The sequence below is a fragment of the Ovis canadensis genome, chromosome 14 (assembly GCF_042477335.2).
Source record: "Ovis canadensis isolate MfBH-ARS-UI-01 breed Bighorn chromosome 14, ARS-UI_OviCan_v2, whole genome shotgun sequence".
Taxonomy (NCBI): Eukaryota; Metazoa; Chordata; class Mammalia; order Artiodactyla; family Bovidae; genus Ovis; species Ovis canadensis.
Window position 1 is genome coordinate 52,648,328 of NC_091258.1, and position 25,923 is coordinate 52,674,250.

The window sequence follows — 25,923 nt, forward strand, 5'->3', positions numbered from 1 at the left end:
TCTATTGTTTTTGGCAAAGTCTGGGGCATAAATTGTTCCACAGTTTAATATAACTAAAGTCAGGCCCCTTTGTTTACTGCTCTGAGCATAGAAGGGCTCTTCTTACCTATCTCTTTCCCTGCTTTACTCTCTTAAACTTCTAGAGAGTAGAAGAGCCTCTACTACCATTTTGTTTGCTGCTGGTGGTTTAAAGCATCTTAGCTGCTGCTGCTGCTAAGTCACTTCAGTCATGTCCGACTCTGTGCAGCCCCATAGACGGCAGCCCACCAGGCTCCCCTGTCCCTGGGATTTTCCAGGCAAGAACACTGGAATGGGTTGCCATTCCGTTTTCCAATGCATGAAAGTGAAAAGGGAAAGTGAAGTCGCTCAGTCATGTCCAATTCTTTGCAACCCCATGGACCGCAGCCTACCAGGCTCCTCCATTCATGGGATTTTCCAGGCAAGAGTACTGGAGTGGGTTGCCATTGCCTTCTCCAGGCATCATCTTAGAGACTCCTCTTGACTGTTTACCACCAAAATCTCCATTGTTTTTGACATCATCCCATGTTGTCTTCCCAGTAATTATGTCCTGTTAGGGAGAGCTGCTGAATTCTCTGTTCTTATGGCATTCCTCTCCCCCATCCCCTAAGCAGAATCTCTGTACTATCACATCAGAGCAATGTGGGGGTGGGGACCATGGTCCACTGCTAAATGATAAACCTGTCTTGCTCCACGAGTAGGGCATTGGATGTGCATGGTAGCCCTAGTCTTTTTGGCTTACCCTCCTGCCACAGAACCTTTGAGTGAGTTGGGGTAGTTGGGAGAAGTTGGGACCCAATATTCTCAGCTTTAAATGGCTAGTTTCCACCCTATGAGTGGGACCTGGGATTTGGAAGGGAGTCCCAGTCCAGGCTCCTGCCTGAAACAGGGGTGATATGCTGGCCACCTGCCCTTCCTTGGGTGGAATCCATTGTCACAGTTTATGTGACAGAGCTGAGGGGAAAGGGAGCCCTGTCTTCTTTGACCTCCCTGCTTGAAGTAGAACTTCTGTCATACTGAGCTGAGAGGAGATAGGATCAGAGAGTGGCTCAAATACCATAGACTCTTCCTGTTCTTATCAAGATTTACCAAACTTTCTTGAATAAATGTTTCTTCATTTTCTGTATACTCTTAGGACAATATCCAGGAATTATAAATGATTGTTTTTTTAAAAAATGATTTTCACTAGTTAAATGTTTGTTTCAGTGGGGAGATGAGCTTCTCACACTGCCATTCCGGAAGTGTGGTCACCTTAGGAAGTTTTATCTCCCCATCACTTTTTAGTGTGAAAAATTCTAAACAGCAGAGTTGAAAGAATTTTGACAGTGACTACCCATGCTCTCCTTACCAAGATTCTGCCATTAACATTTTGCTATAGCTGTTGTATCATATATCTGCCCTATTTGTCTATCAATCACTCTGAGGTATTTTTGGATGCAGTGCAGAGTTACTGACGTCAGTAACTTCTAAATTCTCCAGCATGTGTATCTTTAACTAGAATTTAGTATTTGTTTGCAGTTTTTTCTTGTGAGATTAAATTTTCATATAATGAAGTATATAAATCTTAAGAGTATAATCATTGAGTTTTGATATATTCATGCACCTGTGCAACCCAAACTTCTCTATCCTGATATGAAACATTTCCATCACCCAACAAAGTTCCCTCATGTCTCTTCCCAGTCAGTCACCACCACCTCCGTGCGCCCAGAGGCAACTACCATTATGATTTTTTTTTCCTACCATTTATTAGTTTTTTTTCCTGGCCTAGAACTGTACACATTAAGACATTATATAGTATGTACAAATTAGGACATTATATATTACATGAACTCTTTCATGTAAAACTTCTTTCATTTAACCTGATGCTTTTGTGAGGCATCTATGTTACATGTATCAGTAGTTTATTCCTTTTTATTACTGAATAATATTACATGGTATGAATTTGACAATTTATTTATCCATTCTGCTTTTACAGTCACCTGGGCTATAATTTACTGGAGGACTTTAGGCAGAGAATTGACACTAATTTACTCTTAAGATAGGTCATTCTGGTTAGTAAATTGGAGGCAAACCATGAGGGCAGGCAGGAAGAGACCTGGTAGGGGGTTCTTGCAGCAGTTCAGGTGAGGTTTGAGGTTGGTTTGGATGAACATTATCATTGGAGATGATGAGAGGTGACCTGATTCAGGGTATATTTTGGAAGTCAAGCTAATAGGATTTGCTGATGGACAGGATGTAGAAAGTGAAAGAAAAGAAAGAATCAAAAGAAAGAAAGAAAGTGAAGTCGCTCAGTCGTGTCTGACTCTTTGTGACCCTATGGACTGTAGCCTACCAGGTTCCTCTGTCCATGGGATTCTCCAGGCAATAGTACTGGAGTGGATTGCCATTCCCTTCTCCAGGGGATCTTCCTGACCCAGGGATTGAACCCGGGTCTCCCGCATTGTAGACAGACGCTTTACCGTCCAAGCCACCAGGGAAGTCCAAAAGAGGACTCTATTCCCCAAGGCATTACTAAAACCAAACTTTGCCATTGTGAGGGTGGAGAAGCAATAAAAAAAGGAGCCATGAACTTTCTGCTTAGAGATTTGGCTAAAAAACAGTTGGAAGGTAATCACTAAGCAAGTATTTGCCAAATGCTTCCAGGGGCAATTGATTGGTTCATATGCTACATTCTGTGAATACATGCAGCTCGTTAGACAACCAGCATAATTTTCAGCTTCTCGTCCTATGATAATATCACTATTAGAAATACAAGTCAACTTAATTTTTGAACCTCTGTTTCATCTACTCTGCCACCTGCCACCTCACTTGACCTAACACTTCAGAGCTGTTGACTTTAAGATTCAACTTCCCTTATTTCTCTCTGACAGGAAACTCTTTAAATGTTGGTTATTTCTTATCTGAATCTTTAAATATGTCACTGTGTTTCATGATTGGCCTTTTAAAAAGTATTACGTAAAGAATGATCCGTTTACATGTAATGAGGCTGAGATCAAGGTTTCATTAAATAAACAAGTATTTATTTATTGAGTGCCTTCTAGATGCTGGGAACTGTACTAGACCTTGGTTATATCATGGTGAATAAGATAGACCTTACCCTAAAAGAGCTCAAATTGGGAGGTTTTATTACAATGTGATAAATACTGTAATAGAAAGAAAGCCTGTAAAAGTTGCATTCAGAGGATTAAGGTTCAAGCAGGAAAACTTCCAGAGGATCTATTTCAGTAGAGGACTGAGGTATTAAAAAAAAAAAAAAAAGAGCCAGAGAAGTTGAAGGTGGAACAGAACAGGATATTCCAGGTGGGAGAAGCAGCATGATTTAAACATGTATGTGGTACACTGGTAGAACTTCAAATATGAGATGGGGGAAGTCAAGTCTAAGAGGGGGTTATTAGAGAGGGATGTGAGGGGACAGATCATGACGGCTTCCTAAACTCTACTAAGGAATCTGGACTTTCTGAGTTTTTGATAACAGTGTAGTTATTGGATTGATAGGTGTAGCATTGGAGTCAGGAAGACCAGTCAGTGGTTCAGGAAGGAGATGATGGTGGCATGAACAAAGCGGAGAAGCTTCGGCGGGGAGGAGATGTACATGAACTTAAGACATGTTGATGAGGTAGCATTGATCAGCAAAAGTAAAGGGCAAAGTTCAGGTTTTTGATATGGTAGCAGGTTGAAAATGGGGGAGGGAGACCCAGGAGAGATGATATGTGCCGTGATTGAAGGTGGAAGGGAAACTCATGAACACAGTGTTTGGACATGTTGAGTCTGAGGTGTCTTCTGAGATGTTCAAGAAATGTTGGATTGGTGGTTGGACTTACAGATATAGAACTCAGAGAAGTCTCCGCTGGAGAATATACATTTGTGGGTCATCTCTATGTAGGTGGTTTTTAAAATTGTGGGCATGATTGAGATAGTCTAAAGAGAAAGCATACAGTAAAGAGAGAAGAGGATCTGTGCTGAGTCTGTGTTAAGTAACTGCAACATTTAAGAGCTAGACAGAAGAGAAAAATTCTACGAAAAACTGAGAAGGGGCCAGAGGAAAACCAGCATAGTATTTCAAGGAGATATATATTTCAGAGTTCCAAAGAATAGCAAGGAGACATTAGAAAGCCTTCCTAAGTGATCAATACAAAACAATACAGGAAAACGATAGAATGGGAAAGACTAGAGATCTCTTCAAGAAAATTAGAGATACAAGGGAACATTTCATGCAAAGATAGACTCAATAAAGGACAGAAATGGTATGGACGTAACAGAAGCAGAAGATATAAGAAGAGGTGGCAAGAATACACAGAAAAACTATACAAAAAAGATCTTAATGACCCAGATAACCACAATGGTGTGATCACTCACCTCAGTTCAGTTCAGTTCAGTTGCTCAGTTGTGTCCGACTCTTTACAACCCCATGAATCATAGCACACCAGGCCTCCCTGTCCATCACCAACACCCGGAGTTCACTCAAATTCACATCCACCGAGTCGGTGATATCATCCAGCCATCTCATTGTCTGTCGTCCCCTTCTCCTCCTGCCCCCAATCCCTCCCAGCATCAGAGTCTTTTCCAATGAGTCAACTCTTCTCATGAGGTGGCCAAAGTACTGGAGTTTCAGCTTTAGCATCATTCCTTCCAAAGAACACCCAGGGCTGATCTCCTTTAGAATGGACTCACCTAGAGCGAGACATCCTGGAGTGTGAAGTCAAGGGGGCCTTGGGAAGCATCACTACTAACAAAGCTAGTAGAGGTGATAGGACTACAGCTGAGCTGTTTCAAATCCTAAAAGATGATGCTGTGAAACTGCTGCGCTCAATATGCTAGCAAATTTGGAAAACTCAGCAGTGACCACAGGACTGGAAAAGGTCAGTTTTCATTCCAATCCCAAAGAAAGGCAATGCCAAAGAATGTTCAAACTACCACACAATTGCAGTCATCTCACACACTAGCAAAATGATGCTCAAACTTTTCCAAGCTAGGCTTCAACAGTACATGACCTGAGAACTTCCAGATGTTCAAGCTGGGTTTAGAAAAGGCAAAGAAACCAGAGATCAAATTACCAACATCCATTGGATCATAGAAAAAGCAAGAGCATTCCAGAAAAACATCTACCTCTGCTTTATTGTTAAAGAATCTGCCTGCAATGTGGGAGACCTGGGTTCAATTTCTGGGTTGGGAAGATACCTTGGAGAAGGGAAAAGTTACCTACTCCAGTATCCTGGCCTGGAAAATTTCATGGACTGTATTGTCCATGGGGTCGCAGAGAGACACAACTGAACAACTTTGATTTTCACTTTTTCTGCTTTATTGACTATGCCAAAGCCTTTGACTGTGTGGATCACAACAAACTGTGGAAAATTCTTCAAGAGATGGGAATACCAGACCACCTTACCTGCCTCCTAAGAAATCTGTATGCAGGTCAAGAAAAAACAGTTAGAACCTGACATGGAACAATGGACTGGTTCTAAAGCAGGAAAGGAGTATGTCAAGGCTGTATATTGTCACCCTGGTTATTTAACTTATATGCTGAGTTTATCATGTGAAATGCCAGGCTGGATGAAGCACAAGCTGGAGTCAAGATTGCTGGGAGAAATATCAATAACCTCAGATATGTAGATGACTCCATCCTTATGGTAGAAAGCTAAGAAGAGCTAAAGAGACTCTTGATGAAAGTGAAAGAGGAGAGTGAAAATGCTAGCTTAAAACTCAACATTCAAAAAACAAGGATCATGGCATCTGGTCCTGTCACTTTATGGCAAATAGATGGGGGAAACAATGGAAACAGTGTCAGACTTTATTTTCTTGGGCTCCAAAATCACTGCAGATGGTGAGTATAGCCATGAAATTAAAAGACACTTGCTCCTCGGAAGAAAAGCTATGACCAATCTAGACAGCATACTAAAAAGCAGAGACATTACTTTGCCAACAAAGGTCCACCTAGTCAAAGCTATGGTTTTTCCAGTAGTCATGTATGGATGTGAGAGTTGAAAGCTGAGTGCCAAAGAATTGATGCTTTTGAACTGTGGTGTTGGAGAAGACTCTTGAGAGTCCCCTGGACTTCAGGAAGATCAAACCAATCAATCCTAAAGGAAATTAGTCCTGAATATTCATTGGAAGGAGTGATGCTGAAACTGTAGCTCCAATACTTTGGCCACCTGATGAGAAGAACTGATTCACTGGGAAAGACCCTGATGCTGGGAAAGATTGAAGGCAGGAGGAGAAGGGGACGACAGAGGATGACATGGTTGGATGGCATCACTGACTCAATGGACATGAGTTTGAGCAAGCTCCAGGAGTTGGTGATGGACAGGGAAGCCTGGCATGCTGCAGTCCATGAGGTTGTAAAGTGTTGGACTTGACTGAACGACTGAGCTGACTGATTTCAAACAAAGTAAAAGTGAAAGTCCCTCAGTCACATCCGACTCTTTGCGACCCTAGGGACTATGCAGCCCATGGAATTCCCCAGGTTAGAATATTGGAGAAGGTAGCCTTTCCCTTCTCCAGGGGATAAAATGCTTAATAAAGTCAATTGTTGCTGAGAGTTCAAATCAAATGAAAATTGGGAAGTGTTCGTAGGGTTGAGTGAGCAACACAGAATTTAATTTTTGTTGTTAGAGCTGTTTAGAGAAGGAACAAAAATCCAGATTGAAGTGAGTTGAGGAGGAAGTAGAAGGTCAGAAAATAAAGCCAATGAATGCAGATAATTCTTTAGAGAAGTTTGGCTGTGAATGTGCTGAGGGAGTGGCCAGTGTTTGGTTAAGGATGTGGGAATGGGGGAGAGTTTTTCCCAGATGGTAGAGACTTGAGTAAGTTAAAAGCCAGAGAGAAGGATTCAGTTGAAGAGAAGCTGAGTTCAGAAGAGAGGCAGTGAATAATAAAAAATATATAGTTCTTAAAAAGGTGAGAAGGGGCTGAAATACAAAACTATGATGGTCTTAACAGAAGATAGACTAACATCTATATTGTAACCCAAGATAAGAAGGAAGACAGAATGCTAAGGGAGGTTTGGTTATTTGTACGGAGTGGTTGAGACATCGGTATCTGACGGTTTTCCTTTCTCTTGGGAAGGAGGGGAAGGCATGTGGTCAGAAGATGGTTGTGAAAAGTTCTTCTGGAGAGGAGGGAAAGGGTTGCAAGGTTGCAAGTGAGTGTTGAAGTGACCATAAACTGATGGAGGTGATTCTAATTCTTTGTGAACTAAGCTGTGATTTTCTCCATTCAGCTTTTGCCTGCTTGGGCTTGGCAGGAGGCAAGTTGAAGCCAGAGTGTTGGGGCCATCCAGAGTTATGGTGGCTGAAGACAATTCAGCATTTCTCTAACTGGTCTTTCTCAAAATATTACCCTGACAGATGTTAACAGGAGAAAACTTCCTTGGTCAAAGAAGTTTGGGAGAACTGCTGTATACTCCAGTCCCTTCTTAATATGTGTAATAACATATTTGAAGCTCTGAGGGTCTCACATTTGAATACTCAGTTAAATTTAGTGTAGTCAACTTTTTCAAGCTTATTTGCGTCTCTAGTGGCGTGTGTGTATTGCATCTGCTAAGGTCTTACAGTTTGGTTTAGGTTGGGTCATTCACCTCACTGCCATGTAAAATGGTAGGAACTTTTCTTTTCATTCAGCATGTTTAAATGATCTGCAGTTAGCCATTTAGATTCACATTGATTTAGGGTAGAGCAATAGCTACTGTTTTCTGAAACGCTCCTCATTCTTTATGAACCTATTTCATGTGCCTGTTCCATTTGTTACCAACTCTTGTTATAAACTTAAAAAACAAACAGACCGTAAACTGGCTTCCTTATTGTTCTTCCAGGGACATAAGAAGTCGATGTGAGAACTGGCAAGGAAAGCTGGACCATCCCAAATGATTAGGATTAGGGCTGGCAGGGAGGACAACAGCCAGAGTTACTTGTATTATTATTTTACTACTCAGTTCAGTTCAGTTCAATCACCCAGTCGTGTTCGACTCTTTGCGACCCCATAAATCGCAGCACGCCAGGCCTCGCTGTCCATCACCATCTCCCGGAGTTCACTCAGACTCACGTCCATCGAGTCAGTGATGCCATCCAGCCATCTCATCCTCGGTCGTCCCCTTCTCTTCCTGTCCCCAATCCCTCCCAGCATCAGAGTCTTTTCCAATGAGTCAACTCTTCGCATGAGGTGGCCAAAGTACTGGAGTTTCAGCTTTAGCATCAATCCTTCCAAAGAAATCCCAGGGCTGATCTCCTTCAGAATGGACTGGTTGGATCTCCTTGCAGTCCAAGGGACTCTTAAGCGTCTTCTCCAACACCACAGTTCAAAAGCATCAATTCTTTGGTGCTCAACCTTCTTCACAGTCCAACTCTCACGTCTATACATGACCACAGGAAAAACCATAGCCTTGATTAGATGGACCTTAGTTGGCAAAGTAATGTCTCTGCTTTTGAATATACTATCTAGGTTGGTCATAACTTTTCTTCCAAGGAGCAAGCGTCTTTTAATTTCATGGCTTCAGTCACCATCTGCAGTGATTTTGGAGCCCCCCAAAATAAAGTCTGACACTGTTTCCACTGTTTCCCCATCTATTTGCCATGAAGTGATGGGACCGGATGCCATGATCTTCGTTTTCTGAATGTTGAGCTTGAAGCCAACTTTTTCACTCTCCACTTTCACTTTCATCAAGAGGCTTTTTAGAGCTTCTTCACTTTCTGCCATAAGGGTGTTGTCATCTGCATATCTGAGGTGATTGATATTTCTCCCGGCAATCTTGATTCCAGCTTGTGCTTCTTCCAGCTCAGCGTTTCTCATGATGTAGTCTGCATATAAGTTAAATAAGCAGGGTGACTACTGCTAACCAAAATTTTCATGGTCTTTTCAGTTTACAAATTGTTCTCATATGTGTTATTTTTGAAAGCCATATTCAGTCATTATTGAGCAAGGTACAGCTATCACTGGTGAGCACAAGGAACATAGTTTGGGGAGATGACAAATGAAAAGATATGATGAGGTAATAAAGAGAGGAGCTACATGGAATGGAGCTTAAAAAATATTGGGACAGTGGTCTAAAGCATGCATTCTCAGTGAAGGTCAAAATTACCATGGGTATAAAAAGTGTTTTAAGGGAGGCAGAAAAATGAGTAAATATTACGGTGCTTTGGACCCTCCAAAGGACCACCATAAAAAAACAGACATGCCATGTGTGTTAGTTGTATTAACATTTCATGGTGGGGGTGGCAATTAGGGGGAAAAACATCTCAGAAGGCTTGTTGGTTGGGGGTGGTGATGGTGGTAGTGATGAGGTATTGTGGTTTAAATTCTGTGGTGCCTATGGAACTTTTTGAGAACTGTCAGCATGTCTTCTCTTCCCGGACATGTTAGACAGTTCATTTGTCTAGCACAGAGTCTGCGTCTGGCTTCATTCGTCTGCCCGTCTTGCCCAAAGCCCTATGTGACCTTGTTTTGTACCTTTAAACTCTCCTCTTCAAGCCACAGCTAACTGAATTAGGGTGGACATGAGTGAAGATCAGTTAAGGCATAGATTGGCCTGTGAACGACTGGCTGGTCTCGGGAAGCCTGGCTGCGGTCACTTCCTCGTGTCAGACTTCTGTGGTGCTATTCTTGTTGTTATAATGTGTCTACCACTTCCCCCTTTGAGATAACTTGAGTGGGTCTCAAATGAGCCCAGATTATAGCATCACTGCAGTCATAACACTTGGCCTGCTGGTGTCCCATTTGAGTGAGACTGAATGTAATTGAATGAAGGTGGAAGAGAAATTTATTTGAATCTTCATCTCTTTGTCCTTCGCATATTAATCATGTATTAGTTAAGGGAGGGCTTTCCTGTACATTGTAGGTTTAGCAGTATTCCAGGCCCTTCCCCACTAGGTGCCAGAAATGCCCCCTCTGCAAAGTGTGACAACCAGAAATGTCTCTGGATGTTGCCACATGTCCCTTGTGAGGCAGAGTCACCTCTGGTTGAGAACTACTGATATTGAGAAACTAGAAAGTCAGAAAATTATCAATTTCCTAATGGTATCATGATCAGAAATGCCTTAAATAAAGGGTTTGTGATCTGCTGTTAAACTTCACCTCAATAAGGATGTTACCAGAAATGATGGAAGACAGTCCTTAAGAGCTGAGACCAGTGTTGTTACCAACATATTCACAGCTAGCAGTAATGAGCACCAGATGCTTTCTAAGCAGGCTCTGTGTATCAACTCATTTAGCTGTCCTGGCAACTCCAAGGAGTCAGTACTGCTATTATTATACCCACCCTACAGTTAAGGGAACTGAGACATGAGATGTTGAGAGACTTGCTGAGGTCACCCAGCTGGTAATAGCAGAGTCACCCTGACAGCCCGGTTCTAGAGCCCACACGTTTCTGAGCACATAACCTCTTGGTCATACTGTTCTTTCTGTAACATCTGTACTTCTTTATCCTCCACAACACTCAGCATACTACCAAGCATATAACAGGTTCTCACTGGACCCTGGTGGATCCTGTCCATATTGACATTGGCATTTACTGGGGCACTTTGTCCCAGATCTCCACAAATGCCTCTGCTCAAATAACACTTTCTCAGCAAAGATATTCCTTATTGCCCTTTTTAAAACATTACTCTCCCTCACCTCCCAAACACTTACCCAGCTTTATTCTTCCCCACAGTACTTATTACCATCTGACATGTATTTATTGTTTATTCCTCCACTCCCCAACAGACTGAAATAGAAGCTGCATGAAAGGAGGGGCTTTGCCTATGGGGTTTGCTGCTATATCCACAGTACCTTGAACATTCCTTGGCATGCCCATCAAATGTGTGAGATGAATGAAGAAATCCTTTAACTTAATCCTATATCCAATATCATTGCTTTGATTATCTGCCCTTACTTTTTCCTCAGTACTGCTTTTAGAAAATAATCTTTCTCTGAATGAACAGGAACATTTATGCAGGAGAGGGGCCTAGCCCTCAATAGAAATGCCAGGGTATTGGGGATCCCCCACTAACATGGACCAGACATATTCTGGTGGCCTATGTCACTTACATATGTTTATTTTTAATTTTGCTTTGCTGGTCTGTGAAAGTAATTCAATAGAGTTATTACAATATGCATACTCAGAGAAATTAACTTATGTTTTGCTTTATATTTACATAGAACAATTATAAACTATTCTTTTAAGAAAGATGTTATATACTATTCAGTGACAGATTGTGCACAAAAATCTGATTCTACCTTCTTATTTCTCGCCATAACTACTATTCATAAGCTGAAAAGAATATAATTTTAATTAAAAGTAATTTAAAAACTTAGCAATTGCTCTCATTATATAGAAAATGTAGCCACAGAGAAACATGGTCAACACCACTTTGTTTCCAAGCTAACCTTTTCTCACCCTCCAAACACATATTTAAAATTTTGGGGCTCCCTTCTCTCCCCAAAGTGGTAGGCTTAGGGCACTTTCCCAGTATGTCTTTTTATAAAAATCATCAATCACTTTCCTGCAATTAGGCATTTCAGGCCATTATGTTTCTCTAGACAGGAAATAGCTCATTCCCCAAGCCTGATTGCTGCTGCTGCTGCTGCTAAGTCGCTTCAGTCGTGTCCGACTCTTTGTGACCCCATAGACGGCAGCCCACCAGGCTCTGCCATCCCTGGGATTCTCCAGGCAAGAACACTGGAGTGGGTTGCCATTTCCTTCTCCAATGCATGAAAGTGAAAAGTGAAAGTGAGATCGCTCAGTTGTGTCTGACTCTTCGCCACCCCATGGACTGCAGCCCACCAGGCTCCTCCGTCCATGGGAGTTTCCAGGCAAGAGTACTGGAGTGGGGTGCCATTGCCTTCTCCGAAGCCTGATTACTAGCCCTAAGAAATTTAGATCAAATTCAACCCTAATCTGTGTTCAAACTCATTCTTGGATCCCATGCAGCTCAAATAGGCTTGGCAAGCAAATACCTCCCTGTTTGGCGGGGGTGGAGGGCTGGAACAGATGCCTCCAGAGTAGTAAGGCTGTTCTGTAGAACACAGTCCTCTGAACTCATCATGGGTTCTCAGCTTCCCAAATTTCCCATGTCCCATAATTGATTGTACTGCCGCTGGCACCCCTGAACTCCAGTGCCAGCTTCCTGAACACTTCAGTAGGAGACATTGCATTGCTCTCTAAATATTGCTCAGCACTGGGTCACAGTTTTAGAGGTAATATAGTGTGATTTTATACTACACATTCTTACATAAGAATGCCATTACAGTATTATAATTCTCCAAACTTTTTTGGGGGGGTTGCAGTTTGAGGTTAAGAATATGATACTGCAAACAAATAGAAATTAATTTAGACCAGAGGTATCTGATAGAACTTTTACAGTGATGGAAATGACCTGTATCTGTGGTGTCCAATACAGTAGCCATTAGCCACACATTGCTATTTAGTACTTGAAACATGGCTAATGGAACTGAGGAACTGATTTTCTTTTTAATTTTAACTTATTTAAATCTAAACGGCCACCAGTGGCTCCTGTATAGAAGTGGTCCTCAACCTTTTTGGCACCAGGGATTTTGGCACCAATTTCATGGAAGACAATTTCATGGACTGGGGTGGGGGTGCATGGTTTGGGGATGAGTCAAGTGCATTACATTTATTGTGCTCTTTATTTCTAATCAAATGCTACTGCTGATCTGATAGGATGTACCAGTCTGTGGCCTGGAGGTTGGGAACCTCTGCTATATAGGGTCATGTATAAGACTGTCCTTCAAGAAGATGGACCTCATCTGACATCAGGACTTGGAATATAGGAAATTTAAAACTATTTTAAAGTAGGTCCTAATTTTAAATAAGATCCTGAGATTTCACTCTGACCTTGTCTAGAGATGGGGTGACTCTTTCGGAGATGGAAAAGCAAACTGCTCTGTACTCTGGCATTCCATAGAGATGGTTCCTAAGGAAGTTGCTAACTTTAAGACAGAGGTAGAGGCTGGAATTTCAGAGGGAAAATCAGAGATGGTTGTCTATCACTATCTCTTCCTCTCACTGACCATCTTCACTCTGTTTCCACCATCACCTGCTGCCTTGGCCTTATTTTCAACATTGGGGGAATTTTTATAGTTTTGAAAGGTTTGTAGTGGCAAGAAGCACATGCCTGAGAGATTCCAGGCTCTTGAGGAGGGTCTAGAGTGGCATGGGTTTAGATATTAGAATAAATTCACTCATTTAAAACCCATATAAATTAACTTCAAAGACCCAGATGGCAAAGGTATCTACTCAAGCATCTCAGGGGTGGCACAACCCAGGAGCAAAATGGAGTGGGAAAATTTCCATCTGACATGGAGGGAGCTTCATGAAGTGAGGACCATGCCAAAAGTGGGCATGGGAACAAAAGGAACAGTGAAATGATGGTACCTCTCAGATGTGAACAAAGAGAAATGTTTATAGAGTCAGGACTTCAGACAGAGTTTCAGACACACAGGGACCTTCTTCCTATTCCTTCCAACCTAAGGATAGCACTTGTGTCATGAGTAAGTGCTTAGATACTCGGCAGGCACTGGAGAAGTCCATCTGTCTTGGAGCAAGAAGGCAAAGAGTGCTGCTGCCCAGGGCAGGGGATACCACTGTCAGACGGGCTGTGGAAGAGTTAGAGTCATGTGATAAACATACAGAATCCCAGCTTCTTCAGTAGATCCGAAGTTGGACATGACAAAACACATCTTTAACAAGTGATTCTGATACACAACTAGATGTGAGGAATCCTGCAAAGACTGAAGGAAGGAACCTTTCTTGTTAGGGGAGGCGACCAGGAAGAGCTGAATGGCACCAATTGTATTATAACTGAGGTCCTCTGGCTGAGGCATGAGATTAAAAGAACTATAGAACCTAGAGTGATGCATCCTGTATTATCACAGCTTACATCTTACATGAGAGTGGGCTTAGCTGTGGTTGTCTGCTGCTGCTGCTGCTAAGTCACTTCAGTCGTGTCCAACTCTGTGCGGCCCCATAGACGGCCTCCTACCAGGCTCCTCTGTCCCTGGGATTCTCCAGGCAAGAACACTGGAGTGGGTTGCCCTTTCCTTCTCCAATGCATGAAAGTGAAAAGTGAAAGTGAAGTCGCTCAGGCGTGTCCGACTCTTAGGGACCTCATGGACTGCAGCCTACCAGGCTCCTCCGTCCATGGGATTCTCCAGGCAAGAGTACTGTAGTGGGGTGCGATAAATTCTTGAGAGGGCAGTGTATAGATGAGTACTGACCAAGTTAGACTTAGTCCATCGTCTGAACCAAACACTGTCTTAACAATTTTGTTCTATGTGTGGGTGATAGATAATAACAAAAGTATTTATTAAGAATCTATAACTATAAAAATATGTATATATAACTGAATCACTGTGCTGTACACCTGAAATTAATACAACATTGTAAATCAACTATATTATAGTAAAAATATATATTTTTTAATTTTAAAAGTAAAATATTCCAGTAAAAGAAATCTATAAAGATGATTAAACTGTTAGTTAAGATCCCATAAGAACGAACATTTACTACTAACTAATTAGAAAGCATAAAGATGTACACTCCAAACAGAATCTTATTTTGAAATTTTAGTGTTAACAGACAGCAATTTCACAGCTTAAAATAGGAAAACACTGAGGGGAACTGATGTCCAAATTGGGTCCAGCCACCCCATGAACTTAAAAGCTTGCTCTGTTGTGCAGAGATTTTCTTCTGTATTTGTGGTAGTTGACAGTTGTTATGGCCAGGCTCACAGGTAAGCATCCCACCCTGATCCCTGCTCTCTTTTTCAATCCACTGGGAGCTCTGAGGGCTCAGAGTTCACATGCCTGTTGAATGTGTTGGTGGGCTCTTTGGCAGAAGACCCATTTCGCTGTTTTTTTCCTGTTTCTCTCCTTTCCCATAGGGCAAGATGTGGACAGAGGAGTTTATGGATTTCCTCCAGCGATACTGCTTGTACCATGTAGGACCCAGGCCACAGAATCCCTGAGGTATACACAGGTAGAAAGGCCAAAAAGAGAAGAAAGGCATCACTTCTGTTTTGTTGGTTGGTGTGTGCTTCTCACATAAGGTTCCCAAGTCTCTTTTCTAGAAATGAGCAGAGACACAGAGATCTCCCGATTTGGACATGTGTGGGCAAACCCATACTCACGCATACACTGACATATACTGTCAAAGCTCAGAAACAGCCTTCAGTTAATGTGGCTGAAGCTGGTGCTGGGTGGAGATGGAGCCTCAACCCTCTTGGTAGACCAGCTCGTAGGGGCTCCAGGTAGACAGAAGATCCAGCGACAGGTTTTTCTGCTCTTGGTCTGATGTGACAAGGTGGTAGCCTAGTAGGTTCATGGTATTCCTGCAGACTTTCTGAAGTCGAAAAACCTTTTTATAAGGCAGGGACCAGCGCCAGGCCTGAGAGACATTGAGAGCATTCCTGGCATTTGTGTGGAAGGCGTGCTTACCTATGCCCTTGCCTCGAGTGATATTATGTACCCAAGTCTGGAGCCGGGGCAAGAATTTCAGCCCTACGTATTCATACATTCGGGCAGTTTGGCCCAGGGGGTCCCGGACCAAGTCCTCATAGCGCACAAGCAGGTAGCGCTGCTTTAGGGCTTTGGGCAAGGACTGCACGGCTTTGAAGATCTCCAGCTGGCTTTGGCAGATGACTTGCATCGTGTAGTAAGGTTGATCCTCCTTCCTGAGTTTCTGCCGGTGCTGCCCCATCACAATGTGGCTGTCAATCTCAAGTTCATTTGTGGTGCGTTCTCGGGACCGGAACACTGCGCGGGGGTCCCGGACCAGGTGCACAATGTGCAGGTTGAGGGAAGGGTCTCTCAGCAGAGGGTAGAGCACCTGCAGGTTGAAGAAGCGCACCTCCTTGAGCACCACATGGCTGTAGGTGCGGCAGGCCTCCTCCACCACTTCGAAGGGCTGCTTGTGGCACAGAATCCTGCAGTGGGCCTGGGGTATGATCTTATCTCGCGGGAAGAGGTTGCAGGCAGGTGGGGAACACAGGGCCCGGCTGCCCTCCCACTGGAATAGGCTGGACTGTTTCCGGGGGCCAGGATTCATGTAGGCATCAAAGACGCTCATGTCACACAGAAAGACGGCCCGAATGAGGTCCCGCACAGCCATATGCAGCCTCTGGGCCGTGCTTTGTGTGAAGGTCATCCACACGTGCCAGGCGGGCTCCATCAGGTAGAAGACATCTGGGTGCTGTCCAAAAAGCTGCCCTACAAAAGAGGAGCCAGAGCGCCACGAAGACAGGACCAGCACATGCATGTGCGGGGACTTGGGTTCCTCCTTCACCTGCAGGGAGTTGTCGTTGTGGGAGTATACAAGGATGAACAGAATGAAGATGGCCATCTGGGAAGCCAGGAACAGCAGGAACTTCATTCTTCTGAGTGGTATCATGCTGAAGTGGAAGACCGGGGAAGAACAAACAGAGGAGTATCTTAGGCTATCACAACATAGAATTTTATTGTACAGATGTACCACAATTTATCAGTATTTAACCAGTGTCCTCATTGGTGAGCTTTGGGGTTGTTTCCAGTCTTTGGCTTTTCAGAGCTTTCAATAATGACCTTTATGTTCTCACATCATTATCCAAGCATGTAAGCTAACTCCCAAGAAGTGGAATTGCTGAGTCAGAGAGTATGGGTATGTGTACCTTTGGTATCTGTTGTCCAGTTAGGCTTCATACTGGTCATAAACCACTGTCTGTGTCTAGAGCTCCAGAGATTTTAGGAAGCAGATTTTAGAGGAGGAATTGGACAGCCACAGATGTGACTCTTGGAGTTTATGGCTTGCTTCCTGAAGAGGTAGAACATGCTTTGCTGGCCCATAGGCTTCCCTTGGAAGTCCCCTGAACTTTCTGGGAAGTATGTGATGACCTCAATCAAACCTTAAGTGGCAGTGGCCCAGAAACCTTTCTCTTCCATTCATGACAACAATGCATTTCCTCCACATGTGCGAACAGATCCAGTGAGGATCATCTCTCCCTGGTGCCAAAAAAAGCACATTGTTATATGCCAGGAACATATTAATGAATAGTAATTCCTGTCTCGGCCCTGAAGGTTACAGCAGGACCAGCTAAGAAGAACAGGACCTAGTTCTTTTGAACTTGAGCCCAAGAGGAAATGATTAGAAACTAAGCCATGTTTGATAATGACTCAAGGACTGAGCCAAGTATTGAGGAACTGACCAGAGACCTTCTCCCAAAGACAATACAAGTATGAGGAAAAGTTTAGAACAAATATAGGAATTAATGGAGCAAAAGAGAAAGGAAAGAACTTGACCTATGTAGCAATATAAGGATAGAATTTTATAGGCAGGGCCTATAATCAGCTCAGGAAAGATAACATTTCCTAGGGACTGGTAACATGGACCTTTCAAAAGTCCACCTCCTGCCCCCATGTGGCTTCAGGCCAGCTCAGGGTCCAGAGTGGGCTACATGCTCTGAGCACTCCTTGCCTGCCTGTGGCTCCTGACCTCATGCCCATTCTCACCCAGAGCTGGAGCCTGGCCTTCAGACTCATCCCCAGTTGTCCCCAGGCTTTAATTGGGCATAGTTTTCAGGGACTGCCAAGGGAACCCTCTCACTTTCTTTCTGTTTTTCCTTTCCATGAGCACTTTCCTTGGCCAGCAGGAAAGTGTGCTTTTGTAAAGTGAATCCTATCTCTTGTCACTGGGATCTGGATACAACCTGGATCTAAGCAACCCATGATGGGGCTGATGAGCTCAGCCGGAGACCCTTGAGGGTGTGTCTCAGGGAAAGATCATTTCTGCAGTAGCTGGAATCAGTGTAGAGGCGGCCCAGAGAGAACAGGAAACTGAAGGCTTTTCATGGCAATCTCCTCTTATCTAACCATCACCTCTCCCCAGCTGTCCTACACTACCTCCTCTGTAGACCCTCCTTGAGGTTGGGAAGCATTTATGAGAGGTCCCTAGTGCACCTTCCTGAGTGTTCTTTTCTGGCTATTTGATGCATGCTTGAACCCTGCCCTCCCTGTCATCGAAATGAGTCTGCTTCTCTCTAGCCTGGCTTTTATAGTAAGTAGCCTCTCACTTCTGTCTCTCAGTTCTCTCCCTCAGCTCTCCACCTCATTCACTGCTGCCAAAATCTATCTTTTTAAAGCACAAGCCTGTCACTCCCTTCCTTAAAGTCCTTCAGTGGCTTTCTGACTCATATAGGATTAAATCCCCAATTCTCATGTCTGGGGGCCCTACATAATCCGATCTTAGATCTCCTGTCACTCCCTTCCCTTTCTGACACCTTAGGTTCTGAATTTTACTTCCAGTTCTTCCAACTTGCCCTATTATTTATTTTTAATAATTTAATTTATTTTTGACTGCGCTGGGTCTTCGTTGCTGCGAGGGCTTTCCTCAGGTTGCAGTGAGTAGAAGCTACTCTCTAGTTGTGGTGCGCAGGTTTCTTATTGCGGTGGCTTCTCTTGTTGTGGAGCATGGGCTCTAGGGCTGGTGGGCTTCGGTAGCTGTGGCTCCCGGATTTTAGAGCACTGGCTTAGTAGTTTTGGCACATGGACTTAGTTGCTCCGTAGCAAGTGGGATCTTCCCAGACCAGGGATGGAAACCCATGTCTCCAGCATTGGCAGGTGGATTCTTTACCACTGAGCCACCAGGGAAGCCTCTGCCCCATTGTTTACAAGCTCTGAGACATTTGCAAGACAACCACTCTTTCCTCAAGATTCTGCCTACCTCTCAGCTTTCTCCCTGAAAGGTATCTTGTTTCCTCCCAAGATTTAGTTCCCCCCGAACTTTCCATTCCCATCCATCTCTCTCTCTGTAGTACAGTTAAGTGAAGTGAAAGTTGCTCAGTCATGTCCAACTCTGCGACCCCATGGACTATAGAGTCCATGGAATTCTCCAGGCCAGAATACTGGAGTGGGTAGCCTTTTCCTCCTCCAGGGTATCTTCCTAACCTAGGGATTGAACCCAGGTCTCCCGCATTGCAGGCAGATTCTTCACCAGCTGAGCCACAGGGGAAGCCCCTGTAGTACAGTGGAGGATGAATATCTCTCACTGGGCTGCTGTTACTTAAAGGTGAACGCTATGTCTTATCTCATTTACAGGCACATAAAACACACAACTGATTAGGGCTCATTAAACATTTGTTGGACAAATGACTAAATAAATGAGTGTGAGAAGTGGCATGTGTGTGCACATGCTAAGTCACCTCAGTCATGTCCACTCTTTGCGACCGCATGGACTGTAGCCTGCCAGGCCCCACTGTCCATGGGATTCTCCAGGCAAGAGTACTGGAGTGGGTTGTCATTTCCTCCTCCAGAGGATTTTCCTGACCCAGGGATCAAACCCATATTTGTTACTAAAATTTAGATCATTTTATTGAGTATTGAGCACAAAACCAATACTATCTCAACTGCATGGAGCAAGATATTAAGTCAGAACCATAGTTTAGAAGCAATATGGCACAATGAACCTAACTCCAAAAAATTAGGTTCTATACAGAGCATGTATTATTTAGGACTTAGGGGGTAAAAACCATGAGCATCATTTAAAAAAATATTTATTAATAAGAAATTAAAGCCCCACTGAGGGGCAGTAGACTACTGACAAAAATTCCCTGAGTCCATTAGTAAAAGAAGAAAATAGAAGGAAAAAAACACTCACAGCACAACCTGTCCTCTCCTTCCAAAAAATGTAATTTAGAAACAGATTGGAGTCTTCCCGGGTGGTGCAGTGGATGAGAATCAGCCTGCCAATTCACAGGACATGGGTTTCACCCTTGATCTGGGAAGATTCCACATACTGCAGAGCAAACTAAGCCTGTGTGCCTCAACCACTGAACCCAAGCTCTAGAGCCCGACAGCTCCAACTGCTGAGCCTGTGTGCCTCAGCTCCTGAAGCCAGCATGCCTAGAGCCTGTGCTTTGTGACAAAAGAAGCCACCACAATGAGAAAGCCTGAGTACCACAACAAAGAGTAGCCCCCACTTCTGCAAGTAGAGAAAGCCCAAGTGCAGCAACGAAGCCCCAGTCCAACCAAAAATTAATAAATAAAAGAAAAACAAACATGATATTGGGACTTCCTTGGCAGTCCTGTGATAAAGACTTTGCCTTCCTAGGCAGGGGGTCAGGTTCGATCCCTGGTCGGGCAGCTAAGATCCAATATGCCTTGTGGCCAGAAAACCAAACGTAACACAGAAGTAGTGTTGTAACACATTCAATAAAGACTTTAAAAATGTTCCACATGGGGCTTCCTTGATGGCCCAGTGGTAAAGAATCCACCCGCCAATGCAGGAGGCACGGGTTGGATCCCCTGATCTGGGAAGATCCCATAGGCATTAGAGCAACTAAGCTAGGGTGCTGCAACTACTGAATCTGTGCTCTAGAGCCCATGAGCCGTGACTGACGAGCCCTGTGCTGCAACTGCTGAAGCCCGTGCCCCTGGAGCCTGTGCTCTGCCACAAGAGAAGCCACCACAATGAGAAGCCCAAGCACCACAACTAGAGAGTAGCCTGAAGCCCCAAAATAAGTAATTTAAAAAAAAAAAAAAGGTATTTTACTTCCAGTTAGAAGTTCCAGACTTGTCCACAGCCTTACAAGACAGAAGTCTCTTCTACCTTGGCTGACTCACTGGCTTCATAATTTAATCTTCTTTTGCATCGGAATGGAGCCCCACAACTTTGAAAGCCCTTCTAGTCACAGTAATGACAACACTCCAATTAAATACATCACGCAGAACGGTGATGAGCCACACCTCCATGTTTCAGAATAAGTGAACTTTAATTCTCAATGATAAAAACAGCCCTGCATGATTAGACCCGGATATTTTGGGTCCCAGATCTGAGAATTCAGTTATCACACTAAATTTCAGCTGAGCTAGAGAAAATCTGTAGTTCCTAGCACCTCTGGTCCTCACTTCCCAGCACCTGAGCAGAGGAGAAGCTACAGGAAACACAGAAGCCAGCACTGGAATAAGTAAGACGAACCAGCCATAAAGTATACATCAGAATAGCCCCACTCAGTTTCTAGGGTCTTTCTTAGGGATGGGGGTGGGTGGGGTTAGGAGAGCTGCTGGCAGGCAACTTGTGTTTTGGGGGAAGATTATCCAGGTGATTCTGATCCAGCCCCTCTCCAACACCTCCTCTCTGCCATTCACAAAGAAATGCCCAGCTTAGTTGTCCCCTGTTATCTGAAACTCCACTCCAAGGACCTGGGAATAATGACCCTGCTCTGGAGGTGTACACGGGAAATTCTCTCCTTACCTTGTTAATGGCTTGGCCTTCTCCACCACTCTGAAGGCTCTGCCAGCCAAATTGTGCAGCTTTTTTCCTCTGACTCACCAGCTCCTCTCTCAGCTTCCTTCTCCTCCTCGAATCTTGCATAACCATCCCTACTCAGAGCACATTTCACTGTCTTCTTCCTCTGGCCAGAAATCAGCCACCTTCCAAGACAGGGTTAAGAAAGCACTGACTGCCAGGGAGATGTGATCCCAGCAGCTTTAACTCTAAGACACTCGAGGGGTGGGGAGACGCTGCTTGAATGGGCTGGGCCTGGAGAAGCAAAGGAGGAAGTATTCTCTCCCTCAACTGGAGGGTGATGCTGGATTCAGATTCCTTAAAGGCAGTGGAAAGGTTAACTCTCTTAGGGCAAAGTGGAGAAAGGGCAAAGTACTCCAGAAGTACTTGAGGTTGATAGGGAAGTCACAGGACAGTGACAGCCAAAATGACCCATTGTGATGCCTTATTCTTAATCTCTGCTGCAAAAAGAGGAGAGAAAACCTAGAAGGTATTTCTGGGTTGTACCTTCCTGCTCACCCCACAGTATTTAGGGAGAAAAGTTTTTTTTTGGCCTCTGTGTTTTTTTCAACATCTTCACCCTTCTTGTGCGAGGTAGTAATTAGATGTCCTGCCTAGATGTAGTAACTCATTCTTTGGGAGGATGTAGATGTATTGGCCTTTAGTTGGCATATGGGAAATTTCCCCCTTAAGGAAAAAAAAGTTATTGTAAAAGATTATAGCTTCTAACTAGCTGTGTGTACTTGGGCAAATCATGCAACTACTCTGAACTAATTTACTTGATTGTTGTGAGTATAAAGCAATAGGCAAATTGAAAAAAATTTTTTAGTTGAAATATAGTTGAATTTACAGAGTTGTGCTGATCTCTACAGCAAAGTGACTCAGTTTAGCTGAATATTTTTATTCAGTTAACCTAAATGTGAAAAACTCAGTCAGCTAAATTATTAAAGAAATTAATATGAATTAATTTTAATTAATTATAAATAATTCAATTTACTAAGTAAACTGAATAAAAGTTATTTTTAAAAATGACCACTACCTTCCCCCACCACAGTGTGTAGGAACCACAGACTTTTCTGTCTGAAAGGGGCTGGGAGGTGGTGTGTGTTCAGTGGTTGTTAGACTTCTCTCCAAAAACAGTGTCAGTGACCTCAGAGTTTGGGCAATATTATTTTTTTGGCTTCCTTATTTTTAACACTGGATTGTTTATAGGTGTTTGTTAAAAATGTTTTTAGTGGCCATTTACAAAATATTCTAAAGAGAAGTAAATTATAAAATGTCCCAAAATAACTAAATAAAAAATGCCTCAGGAAATTACCGGCTAGTCATGATGGCCTATTATCTAATCACAGACACTAAGTACAGTATGAAGCAGGGCAAAAGCTAATAGAGTTTTGCCAAGAGAACACACTGGTCATAGCAAACACCCTCTTCCAACAACACAAGAGAAGACTCTATACATGGACATCACCAGATGGTCAACACCCAAATCAGATTGATTATATTCTTTGCAGCCAAAGATGGAGAAGCTCTATACAGTCAACAGAAACAAGACCAGGAGCTGACTGTGGCTCAGATCATGAACTCCTTATTGCCAAATTCAGACTTAAATTGAAGAAAGTAGGGAAAACCACTAGACCATTCAGGTATGACCTAAATCAAATCCTTCATGATTATACAGTGGAAGTGAGAAATAGATTTAAGGGTCTAGATCTGATAGATAGAGTGCCTGATGAACTATGGATGGAGGTCTGTGACATTGTACGGGAGACAGGGATCAAGACCATCCCCATGGAAAAGAAATGCAAAAAAGCAAAATGGCTGTCTGGGGAGGCCTTACAAATAGCTGTGAAAAGAAGAGAGGCGAAAAGCAAAGGAGGAAAGGAAAGATAAGCATCTGAATGCAGAGTCCCAAAGAGTAGCAAGAAGAGATAAGAAAGCCTTCTTCAGCGATCAGTGCAAAGAAATAGAGGAAAACAACAGAAAGGGAAAGACTAGAAATCTCTTCAAGAAAATTAGAGATACCAAGGGAACATTTCATGCAAAGATGGGCTCGATAAAGGACAGAAATGGTCTGGACCTAACAGAAGCAGAAGATATTAAGAAGAGGTGGCAAGGATACACAGAAGAACTGTACAAAGAAGATCTTCACGACTAAGATAATCATGATGGTGTGATCACTCACCTAGAGCCAGATATCCTGGAATGTTAAGTCAGTGGGCCTTGGAAAGCATCACTATGAACAAAGCTAGTGGGGGTGATGGAATTCCAGTTGAGCTATTTCAAATCCTGAAAGATGATGCTGTGAAAGTGCTGCACTCAATATGCCAGCAAATTTGGAAAACTCAGCAGTGGCCACAGGACTGGAAAAGATCAGTTTTCATTCCAATGCCTAAGAAAGGCAATGCCAAAGAATGCTCAAACTACCGCACAATTGCACTCATCTCACACGCTAGTAAAGTAATCCTCAAAATTCTCCAAGCCAGGCTTCAGCAATACGTGAACCGTAAACTTCCAGATGTTCAAGCTGGTTTTAGAAAAGGCAGAGGAACCAGAGATCAAATTGCCAACATTCACTGGATCATGGAAAAAGCAAGAGAGTTCCAGAAAAACATCTATTTCTGCTTTATTGATTATGCCAAAGCCTTTGACTGTGTGGATCACAATAAACTGTGGAAAATTCTGAACGAGATGGGAATACCAAGCTATGTGACCTGCCTCTTGAGAAAACTGTATGCTGGTCAGGAAGCAACAGTTAGAACTGGACATGGAACAACAGACTGGTTCCAAATAGGAAACTGCTACTGGTAAGTCACTTCAGTCGTGTCCAACTCTGTGCGACCCCATAGACAGCAGCCCACCAGGCTCCCCCATCCCTGGGATTCTCCAAGCAAGAACACTGGAGTGGGTTGCCATTTCCTTCTCCAATGTATGAAAGTGAAAAGTGAAAGGGAAGTCGCTCAGTCGTGTCTGACTCTTGGCGACCCCATGGACTGCAGCCTACCAGGCTCCTCCGTCCATGGGATTTTCCAGGCAAGAGTACTAGAGTGGGGTGCCATTGCCTTCTCCACCAAATAGGAAAAGGAGTACATCAAGGCTGTATATTGTCACCCTGCTTATTTAACTTCTATGCAGAGTACATCATGAGAAACGCTGAGCTGGAAGAAGCACAAGCTGGAATCAAGATTACTGGGAGAAATATCAATCACCTCAGATATGCAGATGACACCACCCTTATGGCAGAAAGTGAAGAGGAACTAAAAAGCCTCTTGATGAAAGTGAAAGTGGAGAGTGAAAAAGTTGGCTTAAAGCTTATTGGGCATTCCCAATATCCGGTCCCATCACTTCATGGGAAATAGATGGGGAAACAGTGGAAACAATGTTATTTTGGGGGACTCCAAAATCACTGCAGATGGTGACTGCAGCCATGAAATTAAAAGACGCTTGCTCCTTGGAAGAAAAGTTATGACCAACCTAGATAGCATATTCAAAAGCAGAGACATTACTTTGCTGACTAGGTCCGTCTAGTCAAGGCTATGGTTTTTTGTGTGGTCATGTATGGATGTGAGAGTTGAACTGTGAAGAAGGCTGAGCACCGAAGAATTGATGCTTTTGAACTGTGGTGTTGGAGAAGACTCTTGAGAGTCCCTTGGACTGCAAGGAGATCCAACCAGTCCATTCTGAAGGAGATCAACCCTGGGATTTCTTTGGAAGGACTGATGCTAAAGCTGAAACTCCAGTACTTTGGCCACCTCATGCGAAGAGTTGACTCATTGGAAAAGACTCTGATGCTGGGAGGGACTGGGGGCAGGAGGAGAAGGGGATGACAAAGGATGAGATGGCTGGATGGCATCACTGACTTGATGGACATGAGTCTGAGTGAACTCTGGGAGTTGGTGATGGACAGGGAGGCCTGGCGTGCTGCAATTCATGGGGTCACAAAGAGTCGGACATGACTGAGCGACTGAACTGAACTGAATAAGGAATTATGGAGCATGAAGATTATGAAAGACCATTGTAGCTACCACTTCTTGAGAGCTTGCTACAAACCAGGTACTGTACTTCATACTTATTTGGGTTTTCATCTTTAGTCTTTGCCGTGGCCTTGGGAGATAAATTCCATAATTTCCAGGTGATGAATAGAGGTTTGGAGAAGCTAAACAATGTATCCACAGTTACATGGTTTATCGTGGCAGAGTCTGGACTCCACCCTGGGTCTGAGTTCAAAGCCTAGGCTTATTCATCAGATAATATTACCTTCTTCTTATCCCATGGATCATTTCTTTAAGGCAGCACTGTCCAATAGAACTTTCTGTGGTGAGGAAATGTTTTTGCACAGACATGGTGATCACTACCACATGTGGACATTGAACACTTGAAGTGTGGCTAATTCTACCGTTTTGGAAAATGGAGTTAAGGTTGTACAGGTCCAGTCTCTCTTAAGTCGCAGAGAATCTGATAATGACCTTCTGTCTAAATAAAGTGCTCATGTGCTTATCATACAAACATAAAATCATATTCATTTTCAAGGAGGTCCCAAGTTAAGGATCCCTACAGAAGTCTGCATGCCCTTCAGGTGCTTCTCAAACTGTAATTTGTGGGGCCAGTTGTCTCCCACGGACCATATACAGCAGAGCTCTGAGCTCTAACAGTTGCTCTTGGAT

At 43.5% G+C, this 25,923-nt stretch overlaps 1 protein-coding gene across 1 annotated transcript; it reads right to left on the reverse strand.

Annotated features, from left to right (window-relative positions):
- Positions 1-14,540: 14,540 nt before the first annotated feature.
- On the reverse strand, positions 14,541-21,554 carry CHST4 (carbohydrate sulfotransferase 4). The gene is made up of 2 exons (XM_069552320.1): positions 21,227-21,554; positions 14,541-16,394 (listed from the first exon to the last, which is right to left on the reverse strand). Exon 2 carries the CDS (start codon positions 16,391-16,393, stop codon positions 15,218-15,220), a length of 1,176 nt encoding a protein of 391 aa, XP_069408421.1. The 5' UTR covers position 16,394; positions 21,227-21,554; the 3' UTR covers positions 14,541-15,217.
- Positions 21,555-25,923: the final 4,369 nt, after the last annotated feature.